Here is an 11,972-nt window from a genome sequence, read left to right as displayed (position 1 = left end):
TGCATCAAGTTCAAGGTGTTGTTGTTTAAGCCCTTTGCTCACATAGGAATTCATCCCATTTGAAGAAACCATTTCCTCGTCACTGCCTTCCAGCACAGAGAGTTTTGCAGTAGCAGCAGCAAGTTGTGTATCAAACTCCAGCTTTTCCTTCATTTTCCTTAGCTTTTCCTTTTCCTGTTTGAGGTTTTCCTCTTGTGTCTCCAGGTCATGTCTCTTTTGCAGAGCAGCAGCTCGCTCCATCAAAGCTGCTTTTTCTGCCTTTGCCTTTAAACGTGCACATGCAATAGAACCAGAACCAGAACTAGATGATCTGCTAGAATGACTTCTTTTGCTAGACATATTAGACCTACTGTCTTCAGGATTAATGTTGTCTTGGTACACAGATTTCACATTTTCATCATCATCATTTTCATTTTGACCATCATCAGCATTTTCATCACCATCACCATCATGTAAACCACCATTTTCTTTCAACCATTTTGATATTTCTTCAACAAATAGCTCATTGTCAGCCTTTTTGGAATTAAACCATGTTTCCTGCTTTGTCTGCTCCTCCTGAGGCAGAGGAAACCCAGTGAACAATGAGTTATGGAGATCAGTAGCATTTTGACACAAGCTTTTGAACTTTTTCAGATTTTGTTGAACAACAGAGAAGTTTTCCTTGGAAGCCAGAAGAGTGGTGATTTGTGGTTTTAATTTGCTGGCTTGTTTTAAATTGAAATTCCTTTCCTTTTGTAGCCTCTCCATTGTCATTGTGATTCCTTTTAAAGAAAGTTTTCTTGTTCTTTTTCCAGTGCCATCATCTTGTGTCTCTGTAGACTCCGTTTCAGCTGTTGGGCCTTGCATTTCATTCATTTTCAAAACTGTGCACTGCTCCTTTAATGGAGGACGCTTCAACACAGGGCTTTCACACAACCTGTGCGCTTTCGGTGTCTAAGCCACACAATCACAATACCATTTGAGTAGCGTTTTCCTCCTTATATTTTAATGAATACAAGCAGATCAACACAATTGGGGACATGAATGAATGAATACATTGTCAAAGCGGCACACTGTCGCGTGCACAGCGCAACGGCGTTCCAAACATTTCAATCCGCGTGAACGCGCTCACCTGGGATTTCGGGATGTTTTCGTGACATTCAAAGAAGAAACAGAGCCGCTATCCAGGACCTTCCCGATCGTGCACATTATCCAGGTGAGATCACGGTTTTTACTTGTGTAGTGACGATCAGATGATCGGCCACTCAGCTGGGTGCGGGAACAGATCTTGCGGTTTGACGCGCTGAATGAATTAATGTCCAAACACTGTCTGCTGTTGGGTGAGGTTCCCATTTAATTTAAACTATGATCTCATACAACATTATGTTTTCTTACTTGATGGTGAAGTGATGAATGAGGTGATGATCCTGCATGCCCATGACAGCGGTAAAAAAAACCGTCTGATCTCCCCGTCACCCATGCATCATTACCTGGCCCCTAACACCTGTGCAATATACAACTTCCCCTGCCACACCAAGCTACACTCCCCCCTGTGGTAGACAACTGCTATATATATTTAGCACCTACAGTAAGTAAGAAAGTAAGAAAGAAAGAAAGAAAGAAAGAAAGACAGAAAGAAAGAACGAAAAAAAGAAAGTAAGTAAGAAAGAATGTTTTTCTTTCTTTCTTTTTCTCTCTTTTTCTTTCTTTTTTACTTACTTACTTACTTTCTTACTCACTCTTTCTTTCTTTCTTACTTACTTACTTACTTACTTACTTAAACTGCGTCAAAGAGACCTGAGTTATATGAAATGTAAGGATAAGGATAATCTTTATTGAAATATGTAGCTTTAAGTCCATTTGAATCCCTTCTATTAAGGATTAAACTTGCTGTGCTGGCATAAAGGACACTATAATATAGGTCTATAATTAACGTATATTATGTCTATACTGTAAACGGAGTAATTGCTCCCTCTCATGGTTGTATAAAGAAGGACACACGCGTCATTACACCGGAAGTCAACTCTTTAGTGTGATATTGCGCATGCGCTTGCCTCTCGTGTCTTCGACCTCTACTTCAAACCGGTGAGAGCTAACCTCCTCTTTCACAAACTGTGTTTGAGTTACATAAATAATCATGACAATTCTGTGCAAGTATTTGCTTTTGTAGTATTATTTGAGCACTGCACTGTTTCGCCCCTTTACATTTTCAACTAGCTTGTTTTAGCGACGTTGTTCGGTTTGTTGCTAATCTTGACCTTACTTGTTCTGTATGCACACTTTGTACTTTCTTAACTAGCAAAATAGAAAGGGCTTTTATTGAACTGCGACTCATTGTTTTTGTGTTTTAAGTGTTGTTTTCTACAGACACTGAATCAACGTGAGCACCTTTAATTGACCTGATCATCATGTACGCCTGTGCTAAATTCGTCTCCACGCCCTCCCTGGTAAGCTTACACGAATGAATGGAGACATTAACAGTACATTTAACTTGGGTTACTACCTGTTGAAAAGGTCGTAGTCTGCAGAAAGCTTGCAGTTTGTGGTCAGAGCAGCTAAACATGCAGCAGCTAAGATGTAGCCTGCTAACACTGGCGCTTTAGTATGTAGAGTTAGCCGTCTTTGACTCTTTGCTAAAGTCAGTCAGTGCTCTCACCTGCAAGGGCGTCACTGTTTCACGATCAGGGCAAAAGCCTTTTATGTACTTTACAATTAAATGATACGATAACTTTATTTGAGAAGCAGGCATATTGTGCATAGAGCTGACCCGTGTATGCAGAGTGCAAATACTTTAATGCTTTAGATGGGTTTCATGTATTTACCATGTTACTTATAAGCACAACGTCACTGTTGGATAATCTGACGTGCTTTGGATGCTTGATTGGCTGAATTGATGTACCTCACTCTGCTTACTTCACTTAATTTGCTTATTTCAGGTCCGTGCCGGTTCTCGGGCTTTGTACAGACCGCTCTCTGCAGCAGTCGTCTCTGATGCCAGGAAAGCAGAAGTAAGCTTTTATTTGTGTTTGTAATTGTAAACGCATGTGATCACATGTGATGGACTATTTTGTTTTGTACTTACCTCACTTAATTGCTGTATTTTTAGACTGCTTCACTCCTGGCTCCACAGAGTGCCTCCCAGCAGCAGGTGGCAGTAAGGGCGTTTCAGACTAGCGCTGTGAGCCGTGACATCGACACAGCTGCAAAGTTCATTGGAGCAGGAGCTGCCACTGTGGGAGTGGCTGGATCTGGAGCTGGAATTGGAACAGTGTTCGGTAGTCTTATTATTGGATATGCCAGGTTAGTTGTACTGATCATCTGTTACTTTTGGACCTTTAAGCCCAGGTTGAAAAAGCTGTACTTGTTGGTTAGTTGAAGTTAGTTATTACTCACTTTTTTCCCAGTTTATGATTTTCACTATTTAATAAAGGGCATTTTGAATATTAAAATGGCCAAGAAGAAATTTAACTTTAAGTAATAAAGTGATCATGTTTTTTGATATTAAATTGATCTAAAAGAAAAGATAATCAGGAGTTATGGCTGCCTTAATATTATTGACAGAATTAATTGTTCAAGTTTTAAATCCTTCCTGGGGGAACCTTGGAAAACAGTGTGACTGTGTGCTTACAGAAATGTCATAGAAGTTGTGCTTTTGTATTTCCAGTTTACTCAGCTGCCCATCTCTGTCTCAACAGGAACCCTTCTCTGAAGCAGCAGCTGTTCTCCTACGCAATCTTGGGCTTCGCTCTGTCTGAAGCTATGGGTCTTTTCTGTCTGATGGTTGCATTCCTTATTCTGTTTGCCATGTAAACCAGGCAGGCCTTTTCAAAAGAAAGATCTTCAAAGGGACACATAGTCGTAAGCATTAGCAGTCTGAGATGTCTTTAAACTCATGTCAACTTGTTGTGGTGCTTATTCTTGTTCATTGGAATCTCAAAAGATTGGGAACCTGCAGGTTTATGGAACTCTGGCGAAACCATGTAATTTGAAATAGTGGTTTTGCCATCACATTGTATATTTAATCAAAAATGTTTTGTTAACAAATATTCAACCAATAAAACAAGTTTAATGTTCATTCTCATTTGGGTGTTTGTATATTGATAGGTTTGAAAAGAAAAGTTTTGGTTACACAATTTGTTGACTTAGATCCTAAGGGGCAGTGTTTCTTCTGGTGGCAACAATAAACATAAGTAAAGACACTAAAGGATTCTGTTTATTGGACGCTTGTATGACCACCACAGACATGAGAGACACAAGTTTATGGTATTAACTTGTGTTTAGATCGTTCATCATATGAATCCTGTTACTGCTGAAGGAAAACAGCAAGTATAATTAGACAATTCCTGCAGAAATTGTGAGGGTGGTTACCATGTGTGCGTTTGTGTGTGAGACTTTTTTTCTCCCCAAATCTAATCAGAAGCTGATCTGACTGAAAGTCCACATTACAGACCAGAAACGATCTGCCTGTTCATATTGACATGATCGGATCCACATTGGTTTCTATGGTAACAGTTTACACCTAGGAAAAAAAACAGCAACATGGATGACAGGTGTGATTATTTCTGATGGAAAAAAATCTCCAGGTGCAGTCTGTCTACGTTTGTTTTGATCCTTGCTGTTTTCTTTCACTGACCAAAGGTAACTCCCAATTTGCTGGGTCTACGTCATTGTTACTTTTCAATGGTGTTGCGTTGAGATTGACGCAGAAGACACATTGAAGTGACCAAGACGTTCAGATTGAGACAGATCTGAAGGAATCGGATTTGAAACCACCTCCGTATGTGGTTTGAATCAGATTTGGAAAAATCAGATCTTGTGGCTTTTCTGTGTTTGGACTGGCAAAAAAATCAAACCACATACAATCTGAATGTGTTAAAAATCTGATTTGGAGATGCAATGTGAACAAGGCCTTGTTCAAACTGCACCTCCAACTCTGATTTTTCACTTTTCTCACGTCGGCTCTTTGACAAAGACACCAGAAGGTATACAGCTGAAAAAGCTTTATCATAGATTTTGAATGGGATAGTGTGAATTGTGACGGAAAGAAAAATATTTCAGAGATAGAGGATATTTCAGAGACCGAGGACAATGTTATTGATGAGCCAGATTGTCAATTTTCCTATGATGAGGATGATTCAGAGATAACTTCTTTACATCCTATCACCTTGGAGGGGCTCGGTTTAGTCAGCTTTGAGGGAAAGATGGGGGACCAAGTGGGGAGAACCCAACAGCAAACAGGGCCGAGTTCTTTTTGTTTGGCAGCTACATACGCATTTTAATACTTTGTTAGATTTCGTGGCCCTTTTTACCTCCAGACATTGAGCAAGTCTCCTATTTTCTATTTTCTTTTTTGGCTCCGCTCTCTCTCAACAATTATAAAATTGGGTTTGGTAAAGACGGTGACCCGTACGAGCTTTGCGAAAAATATCTCAAACATGATTTATATATAGGTTTGCTATTACTGTGGGCAGCATCCAAGTGAGAAGTCCTAGTGTTATTTTGTGGCATTTAAATCAGTGTTGTTTTTCAGAAAGTTTTCACCTTTTGTTCAAAGTGGAATTTACTTTTTATTATATAATTTATTGACAGCTATTAGAGAAACAATGGTAAATCACGTATAACACTGGAGTTAATCACTATTTGCAGATAACACAAAACCCATAAAGGGGACATATTATGAAAATCCACTTTAACAGGGTATTTGAATGGAACCTGAATGTATATCGACCTGAGCGTCTATAGACCCACAAACAAATCCATCCATTCATTTGTTTTACAACAACATGAACCCAGAGAGGGCACCCTTGTGGGCAAAACAGAACATCACCAAACTCACACCACAGGCATAAAACATAAACATTACACTGCCCAGGGAAAATATTTAACTATTATAACATTATTTAACATTGTGGGCTTATCAACAGATGAGATGATGAACGCACACATTAACCACGCCCACTGGAGGGCGCCACAATTTCTATCCAAGCTGAAATCATAGATTGTGAAACCACAGCATTATAGATTAACTCAGCGCCTACACAAGTGTTCAGTGCATTGTTCCTGAGGAAATGCGTACTTACAACACCTAAAGTCTCGACTCCACCAAAAGTTTTCTCCTTACTTTATATTTTGGGAGAAAATCTCCCAATGAACCGCCGGAAGTAAAACGATTTTGATTCCAACGATTAGATGTCAGGTAACAAAACAACACACGAAGCCAAAGACAATAAACAAACCAGACCTTACTATATGTGACATTTTTCCATACCTTATTTATTCGTTCGTTTATGAAAATGTAACAAAGTAACGGGTGGAACTTATAAGTGACGGCGTTTCAGTGGGACGGATTTAGGTCACGCACATGACACCGGCGTGTGGAAGAAGCGTATTCAGTATGATAATATTCCCACACTGGCTTTTAAAAGAGATATCAATTACCTTGATAGTAGAATTATTTTACAGTACGCGGATGTTAATTCACTCTACATTGAAAAGGTTTCCTCCGCGGAGGCTTTGGCCGAGCATCATTTACTGTCACACACTCAGCGAGCACCAGGGAGCCTGCAAAAACCAGGTAGACAAACACTCGGGGATGCTTCATATATTCTGTAATCGTTTCTTCTCCATGTCTGGTTTTAAAGCAACTGCTATAATACTCCATGTTGCTGTGTTCAATGTCACATTTGATTTAATCTAATAATTATGAAGACTGGATAATATGCTGCAAAGATCTACACACTGTGTGGCTATATAATGAAAGTTGTGTAAATGTGGCTGCTAAAAAAAAAAAACACGCTCCTCATTAAGGAATCCGGAGTTACTGCACACACACTCTCTGTTCGCTTCTTACACCATTGTAGACATGTAGTTTTTTAATTTGGAATTTTTATTGTGTAGCTAAAAAGTTATCCCAACTTCATGTTACATAAACAGATGTGATTTGTGGCACTGTTATCCACATTTAGCCACTAAAGGTATGTAATAAAATGTATTTCACTTAATAATTAATATCCACCAGGGTTAGTACAAGACGCTTCACAGCAGTGCTTTCTGTTATGAATTTATAACCTCAATAGAGTGGACATTTTGCTTAAGCTAGTGTATATATCTGACACTTCCAGTGTTTGTTTGTTTTTTGTTAGATCAACAGGAAATGAGTGTCTACATTTAGATGGAATAGTTTAACAGGTAATACTAGAACTATTTGGTTAAGTGCAAATGTATGTCCACCTTTTTTGGTTCTATTGATATTAATGTGTTACTATCACATCTTTGTATGACACAATCCCTGTTAAAACAAACTGAAGAGCTTTCAAAGTTCACTTTAAGGAGTCTTTGTACTTTCTTGTCCCTCCAAGTCTTTGACATTCATTTTCACGGCAGTGTCTTTGAACAGGTAATAAAAAAACGCAAAAAAGAAAGACCTTCATGTCCATCAGTACTGGACCGATTTGACGAGCAGTACAGTCAAGAACTCGGGGACTTGTGGGCATCTTCTAGGTACATTTTTGTTTGTTATAACTAAATTCCCGCGATTGGATGATCAATGAAGTTGATATTTATCCTTTTCATAATAAGTTGTGTACAAAACCGTGTTTTTACCCTTCCCTCGTTGGGATTGCTTTTCTCCTACAGAGCAGTGCTCCTGGATCCTCACTCGTGGCAACATGGAGTCATGCTCAACCGCTTCAGTGCTGTGACGGATATCACACAGATTCTCCAGTCGCAGGGTTTTTCCTCATTACAGCTGCAAACAGATGTCTCCACGGTGCTTTCTAATGGCACCTCAATCATTTCAAATAGTAAATCCAAAGCAGGAAATGAGTCTCTCCTGCCAAACAACTACGTCTCCAAGTGCCCTCATGATGACAGCGCCACTAATGCATTCATTCAGGAACTTCAATTGGAGTCATCACTCAGTTTGTCCCGTCCTTCGCTACAATGTTACATCCACCCACATCCACTATGGTTTCCCTCTCAGGCCCACAGGCCTGGTCAACTGAAGCAATACTACCTCCTTAATGCTGCTTCCCTACTCCCAGTGCTGGCTCTGCAGGTCAGAGATGGAGAGAAGGTTTTGGATCTTTGCTCTGCTCCTGGGGGCAAAGCCATAGCCATAATGCAGTGTGCCAATCCAGGTAAATCAATGTAAATGTGTATCTGATTGTATTTATCTATATTAAAGAATTATACAATTGAGCATATATGCAGTATTTAAAAGTGGGAAGTAAATGATAAAAGGCTGATTTACAGAGTGATGAGAATACATCACTTTATAGCTTTTTGATCTTAATGTTAAGTATTGAAATTGAATATTAATAATACTCAATATTCAAGTTTTAATAATTCATAGTCAAATCTGAGGTTATACCTAATTACTAGATTTATAAATGGATGTTACACTATTTCTTTCAGGATGGGGAAATGGGGACTTAATCACTAAAACACATTATTTTCTTTAGCTTAGTTTTACCTGAATTAGTGGTAACACATGTTCATGTTCTGTGTGATGTTCCAGCACTTATTTGCTGTAATGAACCGGACCCTCACAGAGGTGACTGGCTGAACAGAACCCTGGAGTCTTTTCTGCCCCACTCGCTGAACACCAGAGTGATTGTGTCCACACAGGATGGACGCTATTTTGGGCGACATGAAGCAGGAACATATGACAAGGTGGGGCGAGACATGTTTACGACAGCATGTTGGTAAATCTGGCTGCAACCTTGAAGTGTCTCACCTCATTTCCAAGGTCATGGTTAGAAATGAATGAACACAGGAAGACTTTAAACAGATGACAGAAAGATCAAAATGAAACAAAGGAGAGGATGAACATGGCTTGGAGGAATCAAAGAACTCCAAGTGACCGATAACACAGCGAAATATTTAAAAAGAAAAGAGTACAGACTCGAGACGGAGTGAACAAAGATTGAGAAGCAAGAAGTCACACAAACAGAGCGCACAGATTGAAGCTGTTTAGTGGAAGTGATATTGCTTATTAAAGTTAACTATTCTCTTATGTTTCACAGGTTATTATCAAATGCAATCCTTTGTTAAGATGAAAAAGTGCATTTTGGAGAGATTTCTCTCAACCTGACAAGACTGTTCTTTCCCTTTTTTTGCCGGTGTTAAGAATATATAAGCCATACTTGCTTTAATCCTCTTTACTTTTACCTTTTCATTTATTTGAATATTTTTGCTCCTTAACTTTTGCTTTATTTTAGAGTTATTTTTTGGGGCTTTAAGGCCTTTTTTTGGATAGGAAAGTGTATCGATTTTGAAAATCCAGGAGAGTTAACGACACGCAGGAAAGGAGCTTTAGTTCATACCTGAACCCGGGCTGCCTGCTTCAAGGACAGCAGCCTCTGTACATGGGGCCTGCAATCCAACTGCAAGGCCAACTGGCACCCCCACTTTTGCCCTTTGACCCTTATTTCTCTTACTGACGTTCCACTATTGACCCACTCAGACTCACATTTCATGCACTCCTTCTGTTGCAGGTTTTAGTTGATGCTCCGTGCTCAAATGACAGGAGCTGGCTGTATTCTAGCAGCATCCAGCAGGGGGAAGAGAGGCTCAAGGAAAGATCTAGGCTGCCTGTGCTTCAAGCTCAGCTGCTTAGGTAAAGACTGAAAAATGGACTTAAATAATCAGGATTAAAAATGTCATTTGAAACGGCAATTATATTAAATAAATTGACAGTTATTTCAACATTGTTTATGGAAACTGTATCGTATGTTGTCAAAAGCAACACTATTAAATGTGTTTACAGAGGAGACGTTATTTAAGTATATATTGATGCACAACTTAATGTAATGTTTCTTTGCAGCAGTGTTTGAAATGGTAATTGTTGTATTATGAAATGCATTGTTTCCTGCTCCCTGCAGGTCTGCCATGTCAGCTGTGCGTCCAGGAGGCGTTGTGGTCTATTCAACCTGCACCCTGTCCAGCTCTGAGAACTTTGCTGTTGTCGAGACTGTGCTCAATGATTGTCCTGAGGCTGAACTTGAAGACCTTTGGGAGGAGATTGCCATTCCTTTATCTAAATACTTCACATTTAGTCCCGCTCACCCAGATCATGGACAGACCTCCCTGCAGCCACAGAACAGTACTGTGTCCACCTATCAACACAGACTCGGTATTTTAGTGGTGCCTCAGCCTGGCAAGACCTGGGGACCCATGTTTTTGTCTCGGATTAGAAGGAAAAAATAGTGTGTGTCCTCCTGTGCAGAGAAGATATGTTGGTACAAATGGATATAAACTTACACATTTTTGTTTGTACTGCTGTTGTTAGCTCTGGGTTCAACTCATGGGACTGGATTGCAACTCACTCACACAACCAGAAACAGTAAACTCTGCCCCGCCTGGAAACACTTATAGAAGGAGCAGCAGTGCTTTAGACAGTCAGATAAACATGTAAGAGTTGCCAGACACGGGCACAAATGGTCAGCAGTTTAAATACTTGGGCATATACATGACTATAAGAGAACAATCACCTGAACCTGCACTTACTTTGTGCTGCTGCTACGTTGCTCTCATAGTAACTTTCCCGAGCAGCAGGCAAATGTTTACACTGGGAAACTCTTATCAGCAGCAACAAAGCCTAATGTCTTCCTCAGCAGTTGGTAGAGACTAGAAACAAAATGAAAGAGAGTGAATATTGTTCTCACACATGCCAGCTGCACATAAAAAAAACAGAACTCCAAACAATTGATAGTGTTGTTCCAAACCGTTCAAAACAAAATCAACTGAAAGTGACGATGTGTCGATGTCGTAGTTTAAGTAAGTTTTCTCAGCTGGCAAGAAGTTGTGAGTAATTTCATCATTGTTTTTTTTAAGCGTTCGACTTGATTCAAGCTATTGTATATTTATTATATTTATCTTTTTATCAGGTTTGGCAGCTGCTCACACAGCGGAACTACAAATACAGTGTATTGATAAAAGCCATTTTTAAACTGCTTCACATACATAACACAGTCCACCTTGTGTAATAAAATTGATAATACCCCAAGACTGCAATAGCCGGTGATATATGATGGTAGCATTAATAATTCAGCCAGAGTTTATTCTATGAGGAGTGAAAGCTTATGGTGTCAGGGTACTCTTCTAAATACTTTTTGAGCGGTCGTTAAGAGAATGAGAGATGACATTAAAAGACCACCACAGGCGCTCACAGTCAGAATCTCTTTCTCCCGAGCCTCAAGTCAGTAAATCAGGTTACGGTCATTAAATTTTGATAGCTTCTTGACTTGAATTTTTAAAAAGTTTCTATCTCTAGCCTCATGACTGATAAGTTTATTAGCCAATATTTGTTTTCAATTATTTAAAGTGCCATAACTGTATGGCAAATGTATTCAGACTTGACGTACTCAACAGGAGGCTCAAAGTGTCCTGACTGAGAGATTAGTTTAATAACTGGGAAGTGGGATATGATAGCGTTAAAATCGTTTTTTTCTTTATTGCTGTTATTTCCTTTCTGGATTGTGTAACTCTGATTTAAGTGTCATAGAAGAAATCTTTAATCAGACCCCCTTTGAATGTGATGGAGAAGGCAATACCAACTCTTACGACGGTTCCGTACTTGGGTAGACGGTTTGTGTGTAAAGTAGACTATTTCATTGCAATGTTGAAGCTTTTCCTCAGGCTGGGATTGCTCAGGATAGAGGCAGACAATAATGCAGCAAAACCTTACCTCTTCAACCTAACAGACTTGACAAAGTATGTTGTTGTTAAGGCAGTTATGTGTGAAAACTCTTATCTGGCATTTCTGAGAGAGGCGGTGACACACTGTCAAAGATGAGATTGCTGAAATAGGAAAGCTACAAGAGCCTCACACAGGTACTACAACCCAGTGTGGTCATAGACACAAGCAATGTTTGGTGCATTTCTATCCCTATTTTTATTGGCTGTCCTACTTTAACTCCACTCCTGCCTGTCTTTGAAAAGTAGCCTCGGTCTCTGATACGAGTGCATCATTAAACAAACAACATCAGAAG

The 11,972-nt window shown here is 39.5% G+C and overlaps 2 protein-coding genes across 5 annotated transcripts; both read left to right on the top strand.

The window, feature by feature from the left end:
• The first annotated feature begins 1,958 nt into the window (after positions 1-1,958).
• On the top strand, positions 1,959-4,054 carry LOC306821271 (ATP synthase F(0) complex subunit C3, mitochondrial-like). 4 transcript variants are annotated; one of them, XM_079339592.1, is made up of 5 exons: positions 1,959-2,064; positions 2,347-2,426; positions 2,916-2,987; positions 3,110-3,279; positions 3,675-4,054. In XM_079339592.1, the coding sequence occupies exons 2-5, from the start codon at positions 2,388-2,390 to the stop codon at positions 3,787-3,789; spliced, it is 396 nt and encodes a 131-aa protein (XP_079195718.1). In that variant the 5' UTR covers positions 1,959-2,064; positions 2,347-2,387; the 3' UTR covers positions 3,790-4,054. The 4 variants fall into 4 exon arrangements, with proteins under 4 accessions (XP_079195718.1, XP_079195715.1, XP_079195716.1 ...); XM_079339589.1 differs by having other exon boundaries at positions 3,086-3,279; XM_079339590.1 differs by lacking the exon at positions 1,959-2,064 and adding an exon at positions 2,095-2,218 and having other exon boundaries at positions 3,086-3,279.
• Positions 4,055-6,470: 2,416 nt separating this feature from the next.
• Positions 6,471-10,987, top strand: nsun3 (NOP2/Sun RNA methyltransferase 3; the record flags this gene model as incomplete). Its single annotated transcript, XM_079340353.1, has 6 exons — positions 6,471-6,553; positions 7,363-7,479; positions 7,615-8,117; positions 8,498-8,652; positions 9,477-9,598; positions 9,864-10,987. Coding segments are annotated over 6 exons (1,305 nt in total), but the record flags the coding sequence as incomplete, so codon positions are not given.
• Positions 10,988-11,972: the final 985 nt, after the last annotated feature.

This window comes from Symphodus melops (assembly GCF_947650265.1).
Source record: "Symphodus melops genome assembly, chromosome: 3".
NCBI lineage: Eukaryota > Metazoa > Chordata > Actinopteri > Labriformes > Labridae > Symphodus > Symphodus melops.
This window is presented reverse-complemented; position numbering and strand designations above follow the sequence as displayed.